The following is a 23,046-nucleotide window of genomic DNA, read 5'->3' as shown; positions in this document are numbered from 1 at the left end:
GACCTAAGCCCTTGGACCATGTACTGTGTTTGTTTTTCTTTGTATGTTTGTTATTTTTGTCATGTGCTTGTCATGTACCCACTTGCCCTCGCGCCTAAGGCGCATTATAAATGCTCAACTATAAACACAAAATAAAAGTGCCATCTTTGGGATGTGTTTGTTGGTGGGAATAAGATGGGGTCCTCTCTTTCATTGGCATATATATACTAGGGGATTGAAGCAAAGGGAACATATTTTAGCTACTTTGACAATAATAATGGAACAGAGTATATATTGGAGCTGCTGGATTCATTGTTGAGGGAACCAACATTACATTGAAAAGCGAATTGGACGAGAGGGGACAGGAGGGGGGGCTTTCAAGGAGGCGGGAGAATGTGGGAGTTCAACAGCATGTATGAAGGGTCCCATTCAGGCCCATTTTTTCCACATCAGCCTCCTCTTTCACTGACATCAAGGACTTCCCCTGATAGTCTGAGAGATTTTCGATTTCCAGAGCAGGAATTGGGGCGATGTAGAACTCCAAGGGCATCGCGTGCAGCTCGAAGCACATTACAATACATCATTTGGTTTACTTGCAAGTTAGTTAGGGTAGTAGCCAAAAAAAGAATGAGACCGTTTTATTGTCTTGCAAGACAATTAACAGAGCTAGATGCTTAGCTGACCAATTCCACAAATCCCACCTTTTCCAGAACCCCTCCCAGAGAGTCCCTCGTTCATGCAGGTGGCTCTGCCGCACTCACCTGGCCTGGATCTTTCTAGAAGCCTCCTGTCCCGATATCAAACTAAATCCCAATCTTCCATGTTCCAGGAGTCAGTACTTTTCCACTGCTGAACCCTTACGTTTGCACGTCCACAAAACGTCACACAGCGACGCGGCGTCCGCAGCTTCTACATCCCACTCTCTGTGATGCGCCTACTTTCAGAATCAGTTTAGTGAAGAAGAAATAACACTTAAACAAGGAATACATACGATATAAAATCCCACTGTAATAGCTGGAAACAGACGAGATGCAGATAACCTTTACCAGGTTCCAAAGAAATGAATACAAAACACAATGAGATCAATTCATTGAAACAAATAAATACACATTTGCACCGGCAAATTCTTAATTACTGTAGATTAATTGCAGATACGAACCAGCGAAGACGTGACTCTATTGATCCAGTGCGTTGATTTGGGGGGCAGGGGGCTTTGCTTTTTTAGTTGTTCTGTCTCACTTCACTGCCTCACTAATGACCATGCCTATTTCTCCTCTGTTCACAGGTTCGTCCTATGTTTGGTCCTACTCAGGTGAGCCCCCCCAACCTTTCATTACACTCTTTGTGCATGCGCAGAGAACTACGTGTCACTCCAGCAGAAACCAAAGTTCCAATGTCGCGGTCAAGCATTTCTTGTTCTTAGAAATCGAAGTGGTCGCTCCAGCTGCAAAAACAGTTCTCCAAGTTCGAACTTGCAGACTTTCGCAAAAAACAAAATGCTTGTGCGAAAAAGAAACCACACACTCATTTAAAAAAATATAATATGTTGTGCACTTTGCAATTGCAAGATGTGTTCTAGGGGCTGTGATTATCTTCATCCCAAAAACAAACACTCTTCTCAAAGCTCGTCTTTAGTGACTAAGGTGTGGTGGCGCAACTCGCCGATGACATCACTATGATCCGCCGCCTCAAAGCAGCTTGTAGGTAGAAGGAAGGCAGCAGCAAAGGCAAAGAGTAGCTTTGCATTTTCTGGTAGAGTCGCAGAAGTATCAATATTCATAGCGTGCCTGCTGAATTCTGAAGGTTCTCTCGTAGATCAAAACTCAACAAGGCAGTCCTTATTTGAAGGACTTGACAGTGTATTGACCCATCTGAGATTCAATTCTGCCCTCTCTGAGCTAAACGCAGGTCTCTGCAGGAGGCCTTTTTATCCACTCGGCTATTTTACCATGTATTCATTCAATTATTCATTTTCAGCTGTATTTCAACCAATGTTGTCATACAAGCATCATACAATATTACAATATCATAAAGTTCATATCACAATTAAACGGCAATTCATATTATGCACATTCAAAAATACAATTCAATTCGACTGTAAAAATGCAATCATAAAAAAAGAATAAAAACATGCATAGAGACTACATAGATCCAAAACCAATGGGCCTCATTACGACCCTGGCGCTAATGGGTTAACGGTGCCGTGAAAGGCTGCGGCGCCGTTAACCCATTAGCGCCTGATTACGAGTTCCCTTTGTGGGACCCGACCTTAACGGCTGGTCTACACCAGCCGTTAAAGTAGGGACCCGCAAAGGGACCTTGGTGCTAAGTACGGTACCGCAATTTTCGGTACCGTACTTAGCGCCTTTCCCATTCCCATTGAGCCCTATGGGGCAAAAATGCGAATGGGGAAGGGCCATGAAGGAAGGGGGAATTACCGCCCTGCCAACCTTGTAATGGGGTGGTAATTCCCCCTTTCTCCATGGCAGAGTCGGTAAGTTACCGGCATGGACCATGGTGCTATTAGCACCATGGTTTTCCGCCTGGGTCGTAATGAGGCCCAATGGCCCTCATTACGACCCAGGCGGTAAGGGGTTTACGGCAGCGTAAACAGCGCCGACCCTTACCGCCTGAGTACGAGATCCCTTAGCGCCATGGCGGATTTAACACCTGCTTTTAGCAGGTGTTAAAATCCATGGCGCTAAGGGACCATGGAGTTAATTACGCCACCGTAATTTACGGTGGCGTAATTAACGCCTTCCCCACTCCCATTATGCCCTATGGGGCAAAAATGGGAATGGGGAAGGGTAAAATGGGAAATGGGGACTTACCGCCCCGCCGACCTCGGAATGGGGCGGTAAGTCCGCCTACCACCATGGCGGAATTGCAACCTTTGAGGCATGGACCATGGTGCTAATAGCACCATGGTCCTCCGCCAAGGTCGTAATGAGGGCCAATGTCTTTTAAGACTATCATCAGGCGGTGGACCATGGTGCTGTTAGCACCATGGTCCATGCCGGATTCCGCCATGGTGGATAGCGGAATTACCGCCCCATTCCAAGGTGAGTGGGGCGGTAATTCCCCATTCACCATTTGCCCTTCCCCATTCCCATTTTTGCCCCATAGGGCATAATGGGGAAGGGGAAGGCGCTAATTACGGCACCGTAAATTACGGTGCAGTAATTAGCACCAAGGTCGCTTAGCGCCTTGAACTTTAAAGCCTGCAAAAAGCAGGCGTTAAGGTGTGAATCAGGCGTTAAGGGTTAACGGCGCCGACGGCGCCGTTAAACCCTTAATGCCTGACTTGTAATGAGGGTCAATGGGCCTCATTAGACGGACGGCGGTGGACAAGGTGCTATTAGCACCTTGGTCCATGCCGGTAAAATACCGGCACCGCCTTGGAGGAAAGGGGAATTACTGCCCTATTCCAAGGTTGGTGGGGCGGTAATTCCCCCTTCCCCCATTGCCCTTCCCCATTCCCATTTTTGCCCCATAGGGCATAATGGGAATGGGGACGGTGTTAATTACGGCACCGCAAATTGCGGTACCGTATTAGCTCCCAGGTCCCTTTGTGGGTTGGTTTTTAACGCCTGCAAAAAGCAGGCGTTAAAGTCTCCAACCCGCAAAGGGACCTCGTAGTAAGGCGGTAAGGGTTAACGGTCACCGGTACCATTAACGGTGACCGTTAACCCTTACCGCCGTCCGTGTAATGAGGCCCTATAAAGCACATCATCCCCTGCTATTAAAATTTAAAACCCTACAGTGCATTTCATAGTCTCTGCAATAAAACAATTCAACTAATTGGTAATATATTAGGCCTTGTAAAGTGGTTAAGCCAAGGATGCTTGTAATCATGAAATCCTGAGCTATGAAGCTTTTCTCCGATAGGATTTGAAAGTCCGTCCTAAACATGGACACTCAACAGATAACAGAAAGCTAGCCGACAGAAGTGGAGGCTTGCCTCCTTCAAAATCGGGGTCATAGTTCTCCATCTGAATGCAGCGTATGGGGGACAGAAGAAACTACATTGATGCAGATCTTCGCTTGTAGTGCCTCATAGAGCCCAGCTGCTTATTCCGACAGAGTTGGAGCAGCTGTCGCAGCCCGTAAAGGTAAATAATTGAATGTTGCCCTCGTAATTAAACATCTCTCCCTCAATACGTTTCTCCACATGAGATATCCTTGAACACAATTTGTGGTTAGTACAACATGTTTACGGTTAGATGGTTTGGTTAGCTCTCTATCTTCCCTCAGGTCTTGACCAAAAGTTGTGAGTCGCTGTTTTAAGACATTTTCCACTCTTCTATATTACCATTTATTATGGTTATATTGTAAAAGAAAAGGCAGAAACATATTGTTACATTTTGATAAAACTATTTTGGGAAGTACTCCAACCCCCTTACCTGAAATCATAACCCTGGATTAATCTTCAATTGTGTTAATCTGGGTGCTTTCGTTTTTTACTGTGGTTTGACAAAATGTAAGCACCACCTTTTAGATACTTTTCCTGATTTGTCCCAATGTTAAGAGCAGCTTCATGTGTAATTTTAATGCTGCACTTCAGAGATATCTACAAACATATCTTCCCCTTAGAAGTAAACCATTCTTTTGTGAGATGTTTGAAGTGGATTACCGGTAGTACTATTTAAAAAGAACAGATATGATTGAAGCGATATGTTTCCTTAAAGAGATCTCTGTATCTGGGTCCAGTGGCTTCATGGCCTAAATATCCCATTGTAAGAAAGTTTCTTAACTTGCTTTTCCATCAATGTTAAAAGTTCTAGCAAGCCCCACATGCACAATGCAAAATGTTGTACCAGAAAACAGAAAGAAAATGGAGCATCCAAATGAAAAGCCTGCAAATGCCAAGTGACTAAAGCTCACAAGAGCAATAAGTGCCAGATGAAAATCACACATTTTAGCTGTATGGAATATCACCCCTTAAATTACTAGTTTTGATATACTTGCTGCTGACAACAAATGGCTGCATTGCATTTGTCATTGGAAGTGTGAGATTTGTGTCTCAATTCAGCTGTGTAGGGAACATATCTCACATTTCATTGGAAACTCTACTAATGTCTGAATGAAAGATGACAACCTAATTGTAGTAGGTGTTTATCCACCTGAGAAAATTCCCTATAGGATGCAGTGTTTCCTGCCAGAGAAACCGAAATGAGAATAGATGTCTGCCTGAATGATTTCCACTTTCCACTACAAATACAGGCTACCTTTTATACCCTGAATAGTGTTTGTATTTGTATTTATTGTTTTATATAGCGCCTTAAACGCCTAAGGTGCTTTACAATGAACAGCAAAAAACACATTAAATATGGAACAGTAGAAGCAATAAAGGTAAACATGCGTCAAACCATAAAATCAGCATGTAGAACAATTTACATATGAGAAAGAAGAGGAGAAGGAGGGGGGTCGAGAAGGAAGGAGGGGGAAGTTTTTCTTTTAGTTGTTAGTAAAGTAATAATGAAATCATTACTATACAATTAAAACTTTGTTAAGAATTCAGGCAGTATATGATTACAAAAGCAGAACCTTATCGACAACTAATATTTCATGAATGTTGAATACACATATGTAGAAATATGTATAGATTTCTACTTTGGGAATACAAAGATCTTTTAACTTTTAAACAAAAAAACAGAGTGTCATGAATAATGGATTATAGAATCATATATAAAAAGATATATTCATATTTCATTAAGCAGGAACTACACACATATATATGTGCAATGAAGGATTCAATAAATAATCAATACATAATCATGTCAATGCATAATTCCTTGAGCTAACAAATATCTGAGCTAATAAATGCATTAGAGTAAATTTGGAATATTCAATAGTTATTAAATTAATAATTGATGTATGTTCATAACGTTTTGAAGGTTACATTCACCTAGCATAATAAAACCATTAGACCATAGAGATGTCCAAGTTATACGTTTAAGGGTATAAGGTTTTCTGAGATTATCAAAGCTATAGTGTAAAATTAACAATGTTAAAAACAAGTTATTGAACTTCCATAAAAAGGTAGAAATCCTGCACTTACACATAAAACCCATGGCATTACAATAACATGTGCATATCAGACTATTGACTCCAATTTTAAGTATGTTAGAATATAATAAACATGAAAAAGGAAACATGCAGAAAAGTTAATGGCATATTTTTCTCATTGTATATTTCCAAAGAATTTCTCCAGCTGAGATCTTTATGGTAATCAAGTAGTTTAGATAAATATCCTAGACCGGGAAGGCTCTCTCACTCCTTGTGTTTATACTAATAACGTTTTAAAACAGAGGGGTGTGCTCGCCCCTGTCTTGTATAATTTTTATGTGGCCGTTATGAACTGTGTACTGAAGGATGTTCACTGTTTCCCTCCCAATATTGGTGGTGTGGAAATTAGATGGTTGTCATATGCGGACTGCACTGTTATGTCTAACAACATACTGGCCTGCAGAGATTGTTGGATGCAATCAGCATAATTACACAGCGATTGTTGGATGCTCTGTGTAATTATGCTGTTAAGAATGACCTTGTTAATTATACCAACCCTTGTAAAAGAAATAAATAGAATGCAGACTTTGAAAGCAAACGGGACACTCTAGGTGAAGGCAGGGCTGCAGACAATTTATTTCAGCAGCAAATGTCAAACATACTTGAAAGTGCGTTAGAAAGGCAAAGAGTATGGTATTATATACCACTGGCAAAGATTATGGTATTATATACCACTAGGGCCCTTTAAGGTGGACCAGGGGTATAGGACCTCTGCAATTACCGTATATTCTTTTCTTTGGGGCTGAACAGAATTGAGACAGGCTTTTCTGTATCTGTCTGGGGAGACCACCAGGGGGGGGAAGACAACATGGCGGCCTGAATACGGATCTTCCAAAGCCATGCCGCAGAGCCAGAGAGACAGCAACTCCTCTGCCTATGGTGACAAATGTATCATGTGGTAGTCGGTGACCCCTTCCAGGCTTCACGCCACATGTAAGAGGTGCGCCGGCCACCCGTGCTGAACCCAGGAGAAGGGAGGCTGCGGGCGAGAACCAAGGCATGAGTTGGCAGCAGTCACTCGGCTATGGTGGTGAAGGAGCCTACTCCCTTTCCCTGGTGAGCTGGAACCAGCTGGAGGGGGCGGCATTGGGCGGACCGCAATGCGGGATGGAGTTGCGTGAGGGGAGTGGAGAAAGATACCAAGCCAGGGGGCTCGCCCTTCCCAATGCCACGCTGGTGTATGCTGAACCGAAGAGTGAAATGGTGGGGCTCGGTGCAGACCCTTGAATGGAGTGTTTGAAAGGGCCACAGACAGGAAATGCATCCGTGAGGGAAGCTGCACGGACCCTGCTGCCAAATTGGAGGCCACCATCATGCACTGGGCTGGGCCGTGGGCATAAACCGATTATATCTTGAAGAGGGAGTGCATGCTATAATGGATACACCTAAGAGCTAGTTGCTGTACGGTGTCATCAGCAGGCGTTGGGGTGAGAGTGGTGGGGTGTCTGCCATGCAAACTCCTACACAACACTAAGGAGTAGGCAGTGAGTTTCCACCCTCTATCTACATAGACATGGCAGACTGGCAGGTCTAGATTCCCAGGCGACTGCACTAATGCTGGAGATGGCTGCACAATCTGACATCTTAAGCTTCTTGCAGGAGGTGAAGGCCCTGAGGACTGACATTCAAGCATCGATATCGGAGGTGAGGGGCAGAGTCGAGAAGGTAGAGGAAAGAATAGAGGAATTAGAGAGCAACCACATGTCCGTGGAAGTCCTCAAGCTCTCCTTGGATGTCAGACTGAAGGCGTTGGAATGCACTGGCAAAGAGGTCAGCATGAAGAAAATCGTGAAAGGTGGAACATCATACGCCTGGGGTCCCTCACAAGGACAGGGAAACTGTGGCAGAGTTGGAGGACAAAGTTAAGTGGATCCTGAAGTTCCTGTGGAAGGATGGCATGGGTAAGCCTATCTTGTTTGACCATTTATATAGAGGAGGATGCGCAGTAGGAAAACCTATGTCGGTGGTAGCAAAATGACATTATTCAGTGACAAAGTTGATATCTTTAACAGGGCAAGAAAAGAAGGGTGCATCATATGGGAAGGGTCTGAAGTGAGAATATTCCTGACCTGTTGCTTCCCCTTCTTGCTGTTTTTGAAAACGGGGGGACTTATTAAAGGCTGGTAGACCCTGAGCAAACTCCACAGCTGTTGGAGGAGATGCAAGGAGTGAGACCCCTGAAAGACACACCGTCCAATAAGGAGTGGCTGGACAGGTTCCTTAAGGCGTTCACCGGAGGGAGTATGCAGAAAAAGGTGTCAAGAACTCGAAAAAATGCATAAAGACAGGCCCCATATCCCCAAGGCCTAAATGGCATTGTTGGACGGAATGATTACTTTGGGACTTGAACACTGCATTCTCTTTGACGGATGTGTAGGTTGGAGAACGAGGGGTTGTCACTTGCATCCTCAGTGGGGTTGGGTTTGTACTTTTGTTCATGTAGCTTGTAGTGGAGGTGGTGGGGGTGAGAGGTTGATTAACAGGGGGCAGCGGCTGTGCACAGCATTTATCGAGGAAGTATCCGAGGGGGTATTACCCAAATTGTTCAATTAACAATTGACCGAATTTTAAAGGTCACAATTGACCTTTTCACAATTGACCGAAGATATATATATATATAGGGGTGTTGGGGGGTTTGGCGTTGGGTGGGAGGTTATGGGGGGTTTCCCCCCACATATATGGTACAATTGACCTTCACAATTCGGTCAATTGTGAAAAGGTCAATTGTCATTCGAACAGTTGTAAAACAAACAATTCGTATACAACCTCCGAGGGAAGCGAGTCCACCAATGGCGGCCTGGGTCAGTCCAGGTATCCCAAGCGTTGACCAGACGGGGATGGTTGTTTTACGTTTTTTCGTGTTTTTGGTTATGCTTGACAAGAGGGAGAAGCGAGTGGGAAGGGTTGGGTGGGAGGGGAAGTTGCAATACCGGAACCGGACAAGGTGCCTTAGGATATGATGTGTGAGTTTCGCTCAATGCGCTCCCTTGGCAGAGAAAGCGGGGCATAGAGGGAAAGGTCCTAAACCATCTAACGGCTTGCACAAGGGGACAGGTGATCAGGCTAGGCTCGTTGAATGTAACATGGTTGAATTCACCAACCAAGAGGTCTCTATTAGCCAGAGAAATATTCAGGCATAAAGTGACTATAATGTTCATTCAGGAATCTCACTACAAGAAGGCGAAGGAGCAGAGACTACTGGGGAGAAAAAATGATTCACATGCATTGGTCAACGGGTTCAACCAAGAGAAGGGGGGGTGGGTTTCTTGGTGACCCGTGACCTCCCACTTGAGTACGTCAAGATGAAGAATTTGGAGGCTATGCTCCTCATATTCAACGGGAGGGTGTGGGGAGAAAAAGATTACTTTTACCATGATTTATATCGCAAATGTGTGTCAGCTCCAGTTTGTGGACCTTGCTCTCCATTCCTTTGATCAATGGCCTGAGGGGGACAGAATAGTAGGCAGGGATTTTAACATGCTTGTCCACACAGTGATGGATGGACTGGGGAGGGACACAGGGGTCCCAAAGGCCGGGGTCCAGGGAAAAGCGGGTCAGGACGATTGCTTGCTTCGATAATGCTTGAGTGAATCCTGGCAAGAGGCTAACTCAGGTAGAAAGTGTTATGCCTTCTAGTCCAATGCACATACGTCCTCAACAAGAATTGACTACCTTCTTGTGGTAAAGAGTAATATGGCATGGGTGGAAAAATCCCAAATGATACCAGTGGCTTGGACGGTTGATGACATGGTAGTCACTACTCTCCCTAAATGGGGCCCAAGCCACTTGCCATGTAATGACACCCTTTTCCAGGATAGAGTTTTCAGGGAAATGCTTCCAAATGAAATCAGCCTTACCAACAAGAAAACTGACAATGTGGAGATCCCTGTATCAAAGAATAGTATGGGAATCTGTGAAAGGCACAATAAGAGGGCACATAATAGCAGAGAGGGCGTGGAAGAAAAAGGCTAATACAGTATTAGAGCATGAGCTCAGAGGCACGATCCGTGGGTTGGAGGAGGAGTACGACAACTGTACTGCAAAGCGGGCGGGTTTACGGGCGGGTTTACGGAAGATATACATATTTTGAGAGCCAAGCTCAAGAACAGAACCTCGGCAAAATATACCACACACTGTAGCGAGATAAAGCTAGAAGAGGTGCAACGGGTGATCATGGGACTGGCTTCCATCAAGGACCCAGGGGAAGTCGGGTATCCTATACATTTTTACAAGTACTTTAACTGAGTGCTATCACCCTTCCTGTAAAAGTATATAATGATCTCCTGGTGACCGGTGAACCACCTCCCTCGTTTCTCAAGGCTCTGATCACATTCATATCCAAAGCTGAAAAGGATGCCACCAGCTATATTTCCTGCAGGCGAATCTTCCTGATTAACGTGGATGCCAAGATTTCTACGAAAATCTTGGCTACCATGCTCGAGAATTTTTCCCCACACTGATCCGCTCAGACCAGGTGGGCTTTGCTAAGAATAGGCAGAGGCGGACAATCTGAAGAAGACGTTAAACTTACTGTTGTTGCTGGGTTAAGTAACTGGATGGCTCTATCCTTCTTTCAATGGATGGTGAAAAGGCCTTTGACAGGATCAGCTGGGCTTTTCTGGAAGAGGCATTGCTAAAATATGGGTTTGGAAATAAGTGGATGAAATGGATATGGCTGATATACTCCACCCTGATGGTGAGGATACTGGCAAATGGGGTCCACTCTGACAAAATAACCCTTGAAAGGGAAAACCCAACTGTGATGCCCTCTTTCACCATTGCTATACACACTCATGATGGAGCCACTGGCAGCCAGAATGCGGCAGCAGGAGGAAATCCCGGGCATAAAGGTTGGTGGGCGGGAATATAAATTGCCACTTTTCATAGAGGACCTTTTGGTGTATGTTGCAGACCCAGCTCCATGGATCACATTCTAGGGGAGATATGGGTCTAGGGGCAGCACTAAGGCTTCAAGGTAAACTATACAAATTTCATGCCCATGCCACTGGGACATGCATCACCGGTAGTACCCAAGCTCATCACTGAAAGGGAATTTATACTGGCAGAACAGCATCTCAGCTACCTGGGGATTAACGTACAGAGGGATGTACTGAATCTCTTCTCAGAGAACTATCCGGAGCTCTGGGCAAGGGTGAAGCCAGATCTGGAGAAGTGGGCCAAATTAACATTCTCCTGAATGGCCCATGTAAATATCCTTAAGATGAATGTGTTGCCCAAATTCCTCTACCTCCTTCTCGTGTTATCTGCGGTATTCCCGAAGGATTTCTTGGGGACCGTTAAAAAGGAGTTGCTGAGATTTTTGTGGGGGAATACTAAACCTCAGATTAGCTATACCACACTGGTCCTTCCAAACATTTTAGGAGGATTGGTATTCCCCAACTTGGAAATATATTTCAGAGCAATACAGTTGAGATTCATTGTAGATTGTCTGTACACTCAAATGACTAAACAGTGGGTGCATTTGGAGAAGGTGGTAGTGCACCCAGTGGATCTTGGAGAGTGGTTGTGGATGGCAAGGGACAGACTGTCTGCCAGAATCCTGAAACACCCAGTCATTCAGGTCCTCTGGGAACTGCAGAGGGAGAAAGTGGACACAAGATGGCTACCTACAGGGCCCTAGCTGCTTAGCTGCATATGCCCCCCCCCATAAGGGTCGCATGTATGACCCAAACCACTTTCAGGGATGGAAAGAGCATAAAGATGTGGGTGGGATATACATTTATACCCTTGCAAGAGCTAAAGGAACTGCTTCAAATAGGCCTTATCTCAGTCTTTTACTACCTCCAGCTTAAAGGGGCACTCACAGATGGGAAATGGGGTCATGAACCTCAGATGGGAACTGACTCCCTTTAAAAAATAGATTGATATCCCTTAGAGGAGTCAAAGGAATAATATCCAGGCTGTATAAGGACATTCTCCTAGCTGAATCACCAAAGGTGTTGAAATTAAGGGACCAATGGCAAGTGGGCCTGCATTTGTAGGGGGTAGCTAAGACGTCCATAGCTACACAGTACAGGCTACATGCATTTAAACTACTACATCATTGGCAATACCTTCCAGCTAGACGAGCGCAGATATTCCCAAAGACTAGTCCTCTTTGCTGGAGGGGATGTGGACAGCAGGGCACACACTGGCCTATGTGGTGAGCTTGTACTGTGAAGAGGTGTTGTCCTGAATTAAAGAGGTAGATGGCATTGAGATGGATATGGACCCTTTGTTGGTACTGTTTGGGTTAGAAAATAGAGATGGTGTATTTGAGAGAGTGGGCCATATGATACACAATTTGCTATTAGCAGAAAGACTCAATCCTGTTAAAAGGTGGAAGAATGAGAAACTGCCCACCAAGAAAGAATTGGGTGAATGTGTTGCGTGAGATCTTTATGATGGAGAAGCTCAATGCCCCCACAAAAACTTCGAGATCAAATGGTTCCCATTTACATCAAAACATATGAACAGGGACTGTCCTGATGTAGACAGGTAGGCAAACAAGGTGGTTTGGTAGTCAGGGACAGAGTCAGGAGGGAAATGAACTGAGCTTATCTCCAGGCAGATTACTGGAGATGGGCAAAGTGAAGATGGTGGGCACACTGGTACTGGTTGTGTGAGGGAAGAGGCATGTTTTTTATTTTATTTCTTTAAAATGTGATGTGGATACACATTTGCTGCAAATACTGTGGGAGGGAACGGTTTGTTGAGAGACCTCCCAAAATGATGTGTTCATTTTACCAGCAATGGAAATTTGAAAATGGTTATACTGTTTGTGTTAAAACCAATAAAACATGATTTGGAGAAGAAAAAAAGCTGTGTGTCTGGGTACCTCCCAAGTAGGGCCTGTATCAAGTCAGGAAACCACAGAGCCGGGTCCAATGAGGCAGTGCTGTTCTGCAGCAGCAACGTTTGTGAGTCGAAGATGTTGGGGATGGCAGGCAATGTTGGTTTGTCAGCACTGGATGACTCGGTGGATTTGGGGTCAGAGAGGGCAGAAGCTGGCCTTCGATGTTGAATGGGCACAGCTAGCGCATAGACTTATTGCAGCAGCAACAGCTCAGATCTCAAAGATGTTGGTAACTAGGCGATGCTATTGAGTAGAGGACATGATAAGACTCAGCAGGTCCCAGATGCAGAGACAGCAGAGGTTCAGTGTCCAGGGTCTCAGGGCAAGTTGAATACATTTGCCTGCCCTACCCAACCAGAAAGTATTTTAGAGAGCACATTTATGGTTCTGTCACCTCCAGTGGTCAGGGTCCTGGGTATAATTGTCCCAGTTTCAGTGGACCTTGTCCAGCCAGCTGGTCCTCCCTTATAGCCAAATGCATAGACAGGGTAGGGACTTAGCGGGCAAATGCCCACCCAAAATCTGTAAATGCCCACTCAGCAGTGCTGTGTGGGAATTTAAAGATGTTAATGTCACTGCGGTGGGCCCAACTACATTAGCTTCAGGTACCACTTGTTCGGCAATCCTGGCTACACCTCTGCTTATAGCCCTTGGGGTGGTTAGGGACAAGAGCTTGCCTCTTGCTTGAAAGTCTCTGGATTCACCTTTATGGCAGAGGATTTTAACATAGACTTTATCCCCAGCAGAGTTCAAGGTGAATACTTCTTGTCTTGAAGTATAAAGATGAATCTGCTAAACAGAACACCTCCCCCCACCATTACATGGGCAAAATAAATGCTACAGCAGTTTTGTGTCCAGAGCAAGCACTTGTCCAATATAGGCTCCCATAACAAGTGTCCTTTGCCTTCTGATGTCAATCCCAGAGTGCTCGTTCTGCAAGAAGTGGGAACGGGGCAAGTGGGAGTTTAGGGAGCCCAGCACAATCCAAAATTGTGGAACCCCACTCTGGGCTAAGCCTCTCCTCTGTGCTGCTCTAACTTCACCTCCTTCCTCTGTCTTCCTACTTCATAACGGCTACAGTTATACACACCCTGGTGTGAGCGCCATTTTCATGTCAGGACTGTCTTTGAAGCACTGCTTCCCATGGGACTTACCGGGGAAAGTTCCTGTCTCCTGGAGGAAGGTGTCAATCTTCTTTAGGTGGATCACAAGAGACGCTTCTTGGGCATCTTCCCACAAAGTTGTCTGATTTCGTTTTGATTTGTATTTATATAGTGCTATACGCCAAAGCCCTGTACAAATGTAGAACAGAGCAAGCAAAACAAAGTGAAAAACACAACTTAACCAGAAATCAAGGTAGTTTTAAGGCATAGATGGAAAACAGGGAAGGAAGACAGAAAATAATACACAACAGCCCTATTGTGAATGGGTCGTCTTGCCAAACTGACACTAATATGACATCCAAATGCACGTGGCTTTATGACTTTGTGATTCCAATAGTCACCCTGTCATGACCAGACATGGCTTATATTTAGATATTAATGTGCCACAAGGCTACTGGGGTAGATAATTATGAGAATTTGAACCAGAGGTGCAGAAGATTAAAAAGCCACCTCTGCCTGTTGGAACTTTGTGTTCGAGCCGATCAGGAATTCAGATGTGACCTTTGCCCCTAGCCTGTGCTGCCACTGCATGCTGGGGGTGTCAGGCGATGGTCACAGAAATTTTATTTGATTTATCATGTGATTTGTGCACTTTTAGTGTCCTCAGTATTGAAGGCAGAATAGTAATTAAACTGTTAAAGTGCAACTGTTCATTTGTCATTGGGCCTCATTACACGGAAGGCGGTAATGGTTAACGGCCACCGTTAATGGTAACGGTGACCGTTAACCATTACCGCCTTACTACGAGGTCCCTTAGCGGGTTGGTGCTTTAACGCCTGCTTTTTGCAGGCGTTAAAAACCAACCCGCTAAGGGACCTCGGAGCTAATTACGGCACCGCAAAATTGCGGTGCCGTAATTAGCGCCTTCCCCATTCCCATAGAGCCCTATGGGGCAGAAATGGGAATGGGGAAGGGCAATGGCGAAAGGGGGATTTACCGCCCCACCAACCTTGGAATGGGGCGGTAAATCCCCTTTCCGCCAAGGCGGTGCCGGTATTTTACCGGCATGAGCCATGGCGCTAATAGCGCCATGGCTCACCGCCTTCCGTGTAATGAGGCCCATTGTATCTTATGGTGAGATGGCAGGATAGGTGATGTGGTGGGTACATTTTAAATAGTTGAATCAAGACAAACATGCTTATTTCCTGGCATTCCCACTTCATCAAAACGTGTATTCCTGGGAAAATGGTTTAAAGTCATTGGGCCTCATTACGAGGTTGGAGGTAAGGGGTTACCGGAAACAGTAAGGATGCCGGTGCCGGTAACCCCTTACCTCCATATTCCGAGGTCAGTTAGCGGGAGCCCCTAAGGGGCCAGGGAGCTAATAATGGGCCCGCTCTTAGCGGGCCCGTTATTATCTCCGTCTCCATTCCCATTGAGCCCTATGGGGGCTCGAATGGGAATGGGGAATGGTTCTCAGAATGGGGACTTACCAGGTCCTCCAAGGTTGGAATGACTCGGTAACTCCCTATTTCGAGAACCCGGACCCGGAATGCGGTAAGGGGGTAGCCATGGTGATAATAGCACCATGGCTACCTCCTACCTCGTAATGAGGCCCATTGCCTTGAATTTAGAAATTTCATAAAATGGGAACCATTAAAAGTGACTGCAGTTTCACAGTGTATGTTATACATGCAAGTCTAATTTATGTATGATGTTCTAGTCTGTATTTTTGCTCTAAGTATAATTATAACTGTAATGGTTAATATATTGTGGTGCAGCATATATTAGTTAATATATGGGGCCTCATTACGCGGATGGCGGTAAGGATTTACCGGTACCGGTAAAATACCGGTACTGGTAAATCCTTACCGCCTTACTACGAGGTCCCTTTGCGGGTTGGGGGATTTAACGCCTGCTTTTTGCAGGCGTTAAAAACCAACCCGCAAAGGGACCCAGGGAGCTAATTACGGTACCGCAATTTGCGGTACCGTAAATAGCGCCTTCCCCATTCCCATTGAGCCCTATGGGCCAAAAATGGGAATGGGGAAGGACAATGGTGGAAGGGGGAATTACCGCCCCGCCAACCTTGGAATGGGGCGGTAATTCCCCTTTCCGCCAAGGCGGTGCCAGTATTTTACCGGCATGAACCATGGCGCTAATTGCGCCATGGTTCTGCGCCATCCGTGTAATGAGGCCCATGGTCTGTTCACTAAGTGAACACCACAAATCTAACAACCCCTACTATGCAGTCCCACCCACAATTCTGTGTCAATGAACAGGCTGAGTATTATGGGTAAAACTCACATTTATTATTTAAATAAACAAAGTCAAAGTAGTCCCCTTACTGCAGAGGGCACTCACCACTGGACATCAGATATACTTTACCTCAGCTTATTTACCCAGTTAAACCTGGCCTGTCTTTGACAATCTCGATTAATATAATACACACATTCAGTGACAGTATCCTAATACAAGGCCACCTCTAAATAGTACTTATTTTTGTGACCAAAATACTGCTTATCAGCCAGTATATTACAGCTCTTTTCGGTTTGCATTTATACAAAACAACTTTGTTCAATTAGTAACACATCCAATTGGTACCAGAGAAAAGTCACACATAGAAATGACAATAAAACATACATATTTGTGTAAATGTGGGGTAATAGGTTTCTAGCTTATGCTTGAAATTGCATGTAGGCTATTATGCATTGCATGTGAGTTTTTAAGGTTTTAGTTAGGGAAGCAGTGTTATCAATTTAGAACATACAGGCCCTCATTACGATACTGGCGCTAAACCATGGCGCTATTAGCACCATGGTTGGTGCCGGTATCGTAACGAGTCCGCCATTGTTCAATGGGGAATTACCACCCCATTCCAAGGTTGGCGGGGCGGTAATTCCCCATTGAACATTGGCCCTTCCCCATTCCCATTTTTGCCCCATAGGGCTCAATGGGACTAGGGAAGGCGCTAAGTACCGCAAATTGCGGTACCGTACTTAGCACCAAGGTCCCTTTGCGGGTCCCTACTTTAACGGCTGGTCTAGACAAGCCGTTCAGGTCGGGTCCCGCAAAGGGACCTCGTAGTAAGGCGCTAATGGGTTAACGGCGCTGCAGCCTTTTACGGCGCCATTAACCCATTAGCGCCAGGGTCATAATGAGGCCCACAGACTATTATTTCACCCCCTAATATCTAATACAAGGAGTACCCCCCCACTTCACTTTGTAACCCTGTCACACTGTGCAATGTCAAGCACGAGGAGAGTGTATTTGTATATTGGGATTATTTTCATTTGTATGTGGCATTAGGATGATGGCTAACCCCCTTTCCCCTAACCATTCACGTCTTAATATATATGGCTTTCACAGGTTGAAAGTTATTAATGAATCCTGGAGATGTGGAAATGTGCACCTTTCCACAAATCTTGTATCAGACTACATGTGTAAAGGCCACAGGATCCAATTTAATTGTTACTCACAGAATGCTACACTTTCAGTCCTGGGAAGCAGTCCCTATTTTGTGCATTGCACATATCACCGAAAAAGCATTTAGTCAATCTTCCTGAGCTTCAAGAACCATCAAAATCAGGATGTAACTTGTACTAGTAAACAACAATATCCTATTCTCTTTTTATGAATAATAATTTATCAACCCCATATGCTCTGTGTGCAGAAATACTATGTTTTCTATATGCAGTCGTGTCTCAATTGGCCTTCATGTAGTGAAAAGCAGTGCATTTTTCCACAATGATATTAAGGTATTCTATTTGGAACTAGCACCCACTGGTGGCAACCACCACTCAAATTCCCTATTACCCCGGGGACTTGACAGGGCTATGATTCTGGGGGCATTATCTAATTACATTTGGAGGTTTTTATACTCACTTTGAATAGTTCTATAAAGGTACGAAACCTGCAGACATCCTTAAGAATTGTTAGGGAAGTCCCAGTCAGCATGTCTCTCCCTGGTCCCTTCCTCTCATTTCCAGTAAAGCAGGTCTGCCTCAGGTTACGTTGATTCAGAATCTCTGATGGACAAGGCCTAATCTTCCAGATTCAGCACTCCTCTAATTGGGACAGGTGTTCTTCTTCTCTTCTCAGTGGCTTGTGATTACAAAGTCAGAATAGCATCCCTATCTTCTACCCTTTACAATGTGAAATATTCCCATACATTAGTCACAATTATGTCACCATTTTTGATTGGTCAAGTTATTCCATTGGCTTGCCTCATAGTAAAATACTCCCATGGAATACACACCCCAGCCTCCATTGGGTAATCATACATGTGCCCAGAAAATACAGTGGGATCAATTTGTGCTGAATAATTTTAAACACAATATCATTTTTTCCCATAATTCATGGTAGCAACCTGCCACCTCGATGAAATATGGATTTCTGAAATCTGTTATTATAGAAGGATGTCTTGATATGTGGCATAACTGTGTCAGACATTTATTCATATAGTTATGCACATCAATCATTTTATTACTTATTATTATAATAGGTTTATTGTGAATTAGTTCAAATTTGAACTTTACACAAACAATACAAAATACATATAGTAACTTAATACAAACATACATACGGTCAAAACATTAAATATGAAAATAATGTAAAATTGTATAAAAATTGTATAAAAATTGAACATATATATAAATCCAGGCACAATACAGGAATAAATAATGTGTGACACACTTCATACACGTCATATACAACCCAACACACAGAGTGTCTGACACAAATAAGCACATAGCACTAGCACTAAGCACCAAGCATCAATCGTAAGGGCCAAGCCTCAGGCTTCAGGCTTAGGGGCCAGTTCCTAAGGAACCACTCAAGGTTCCGCTACAGCGGCTGGTTTCGTAATAAACTTTTAACTTTAACCCAAATCCTATATAGTGCCAACTGAGTCCTAATTGAGTCCGAATTTAAGCAATAATCCCAGAAGGACTCTCCCTTGATGGTCTCATAATTGTTTACCAACTTTCCCAACAAACACATGTACAATGGACCCAGACAGGGGCACATAGTCAAAAAGTGCCTGGTGGTTTCTAGATGTTCTCTCTTCTCACAGATACGACAGTACCTATCCTTTGGTAAAATGCCCAGCCGTGGCCCAGTAACCGCTAATACTTGAAGCTGATTCATCCGCAGCCTTAGCATAAATTGACGCACCTCCGGGACTTGGCATAACAAAAGGTATTGTTGGGGCTTCCTGTATCTATGGATTACATGCGTTACAGCTTCATACCCCTTCAGGGTGGACAGATGGATATAGTTCTGAGTCCAGTCCCATCTATTCATTTTTTGTATGAAGGATCTTTTTTGATGGATAAATGTCATTAACCGCTTCTTATCATGGGACCAGTCTATATCGGCAAAGAGAGACTCGTTTAGCTGTTTGTAGCTATTACCTTGCGGTGACTTTTCATTATCAAAGTGAGTACCAGCCAAGCTGAGCAATTTACATGATAAGGATGAAACAGCTTTCAGATAAAACATACCTCGAGCTTGCAGTGCCATGCCTTTCAGGGATGTTAAACCCAGTTCTAACCTGAGATACTGAACAGAGCAAGCCGAGCCCATACCCAGTACTGCACGCCAGTACTGCCCCTCTAATATATTGAGCCAGTTCATATCTTGTATAGCTAATGCCTCCAAGCCATACAGGATCGCGGGGACAAAGCACTGTTGGTAAAGTCTAATAATCCCCGCAATACTAAACCCTGCTGTTCCTTTGGCAAATTTACAAGCCTGCAATATAAGAAGTTTATAAGAAGTTTTGCCCACATCTTTTGTTGCGGGATGATCAAATTATAATTGGGTTGAGTATCAAATTCTAGCCCCAAGTATGGGTATGATTGATCAATACTTATTCTACCCAGGCTTGTCTCGACCCCTGAATGACAAGGGCCACTTTTGGCTATTACCAATATCTTTGTTTTCCTTAAGTTAATGGTAAGCCCCAATTGCGCCGAGTATAGGGACAGCTCCTTGAGCATGCCTACAGTAGGGGTGTCCCCGAATTTGGGGGGGCAGTTTGTTTTATCAGTCATCCGGGGTAACAGGTCAGTTATATACAAATTGTAGCACATGGGTGCACCAACACAGCCCTGTTTAACTCCCATATTAATAGAAATGCAATCGGTGGCCTCTCCCTCGTTGTTAAGTCTGACCTGGCACTGTTGTTACTTTGTAAGCTCAACAATGCATGTAATATCCAACCAGGGCACTTTAGATCACTTAACTTGTCCCACAGGGTCTCCCTCTTAACTTGGTGAAACGCACTAAAAAAGTCAACAAAAACTATATATAAGGTGGCATTTTTGTTGCTCAGGGTGTTATTAATCAATAGATCCAGGATCCTGATGTTACGTGCTGTCCCAGAACCAGGTCTAAACCCCGTCTGTGCATAGTTCAAGATTTTGTTTGTTGTAACCCAGTTTTCAAGTTCCCTAAGGACAAGTATCATGAACATTTTGCTGGTTACGTCAAGCATGGAGAGAAGTCGGTAATTACCAGCATTGCATCGGTCTCCCTTTTTATGCACTGGTATAAACACTGACCTTCTCCATGAAGACGGAATCACAGCCGACCTACAGACAAGAGTCTCAGAAGTACATATGCCCAATTGTCCTGGTCACTTTTTAGTACCACGTTTGCCAGCCCATTCGGGCCAGGGGCTTTAGAGGGTTTAAGTGCTACAATGACCGGCTTTATCGCGTTATTATTACTTATTATGAATTGTAAGAAATTCATCTAATGAGAGGAATCTCACAATTACAACACACTCTTCAGCTTGTTTGTTACTAGCATGGTTTCAGAGTTATCTTTAAAAACATTTTTAAATGCAGCAAATGCCATGTGAACCTTGAATAGTGCATGGTTTCCTATAGAGACCGAGCATTAGATTAGTTTCTGGGGTAATGCAACTAATGCTAGCAGGCGTTCCATCCATTAATTAACCTGGATCTGCTGACTCCATTAAGCTGTATCTGGTCAGCATCATTGCCTCCAATCATCTAAAGTGACACATGAATGGCAATTACATCTGTTTGAAGCTAGTCCTTGGAAAAAACAAGCCTGATGCCTATCACTGAACACACCATGAATTGCAATTTTAGGCAATGTTAAAGCATGCATTTCAAAACATGTATTCTTAAACAATTCTCCTGTGGAAGGGGCTTAATGGGTTCCCCTGACAACAGACCATTAATCTTACCACTCCGAAAGTCCCAGGCCAGTCTCCTGGGAACATAAGCCACACCCACAGCAAGAATGACTTGAAAAAGGGTTTAATTTAAAATCAGATTATCAAGAACACAAGACATGCATTTTCCTATGCTGTGAGAACACCATTGACAAAGAATTTACCATAATGTATTCCCTATTTTAAAATATTTCACATGCAAATCCTTGTACAATTATCATACACCCACCCCTGCATTTATACATATTCCTGATGGGATACATCAAGGTTTCACTCGTTGAAATTAAATTACATATTCACATTGGAAGCTTTGAATACAATAAGGGTTAATTTTGACTTCCTTTAACATGTACAGCCAGGAGTCCTGCCATTTAACAAACATGGCAACATCCTCTGGAATTATAGAATATTTTACGTGACTTTTAACTCTTCAGACAAACTATTTCTGTTGCATAGGTCATGTTCTCATTTTTATATGCAGTTCCATGATTTATAAGAAATAATGTGATTGTTGATGAAATGCAATGATATGATTGGTTATTTATAACGCGCTTAATACCCAGATGTTTCTCAGCGCAGACCCGGAGATCAAGGCGGACACTTTGCCCGTAAGCTATCCTCCCGAGACTAAATGCTGCTTTTACTTTTTTTTGGGCTCCGCATCTCTTCATTAGTATAATTCCATACCATAAATTGTTGCAATGTCGTAAAGTGTCACGAATTCAGAGAGTTCTAGTTTAAATGGGGATTTCTACATTTCCTTTTTTCACTTTGCATTGGTTAAACCGCAATATTTGGGTGAAATGTTCCCAAGAGCAATATGGTTCCGGGGATGCTTTAGTTTGTGGTAGAATCTGCACCATGCATTGGTTGCTGTCTCTTAGGTGTGCAGGTGTCTGCCTGCATCCCACAGATGCACCCTATTCATAGCAAAGGACAATATTACAGTAGTGAAGCAGGGCATTATTCTGGCACCTCTCACTTTGAATTAAAGTAGTCTCCATTTGTCTGTGATTCTCCCTACACTAAGCCATCTGGCTCACACTTGAAAGAAGCACCATACTTCACAATTTTTCGGCATTAGTTTGCTTGAGAGAAACAGTTTTGAGTTCCATTTATCTTAACAGTGAACACCAAAATATGACTTGCGTCTTGGTTTATAGAAGCATTGCTTGTGAGCCGTGTCACTCTCCCCAATGCAAATTAATGATAAATTATGTTTTAGTGGAACAGGTAATGATAGCATGGAACTATTAACTACACAAATGCCATATGTAACATGAGACTGCATGTTTGAACTTTTATTTGAGCACTGCATTTTGTCTAGAACCATATCATGTGGTATAACACAAATTGAATGCACTAATATTTTTATACTTTCCAAGAGACACTTATTGAATTGAATTGATTGAATTTAATAGATTTTTTATTTATATCGCGCTTGTACACATGTGTTTCAGAGCGCGAAATCAATGGCCATCTCAGTTTAGTTCGTGCCCCATGTATGCCCCCTAACAATGATTTCTGTAGGCACCCCTGCTCCGCCCCCCCCCACTGTATACCAAGATGGGCTCACTTTCACAACGGCCCTCGAAAATCAATTGGTTTTCATTACTGCCAGATACAACATTTCTGGACAAAACAGCACAATACGGACTACTCTGGGAAGCCAGGCCACACTACACAGACCCATGCAACTCCTTTACCATCGCACCCCACTACAACCTACACTGCAGGTTTAACAAAAACCCACAGTTGCTGGCAAACGTATATCATATGATATGATATGATTGGTTGGTCTTGTTTCCAAGGCGAGCATGTTGCCCCTG

The 23,046-nt window shown here is 43.9% G+C and overlaps 1 protein-coding gene across 2 annotated transcripts in view; it reads left to right on the top strand.

Annotated features, from left to right (window-relative positions):
* MXRA8 (matrix remodeling associated 8) overlaps positions 1-23,046 on the top strand; it is a 144,125-nt gene that overhangs the window by 29,967 nt on the left and 91,112 nt on the right. The window contains exon 2 of one of the 2 annotated variants that reach the window (XM_069610112.1): positions 1,265-1,291. The exons of the other annotated variant lie outside the window; for it this stretch is intronic. Coding sequence (XP_069466213.1) covers positions 1,265-1,291 — 27 coding nt within the window. The remainder of the gene's footprint in view (positions 1-1,264; positions 1,292-23,046) is intronic. 2 annotated transcript variants of the gene reach the window in all.

The sequence above is a fragment of the Ambystoma mexicanum genome, chromosome 8 (genome assembly GCF_040938575.1).
Source record: "Ambystoma mexicanum isolate Mex_15411 chromosome 8, UKY_AmexF1_1, whole genome shotgun sequence".
Taxonomy (NCBI): domain Eukaryota; kingdom Metazoa; phylum Chordata; class Amphibia; order Caudata; family Ambystomatidae; genus Ambystoma; species Ambystoma mexicanum.
Note: the sequence above shows the minus strand (reverse complement) of the source record. Positions and strands in the feature narration are given on the sequence as shown.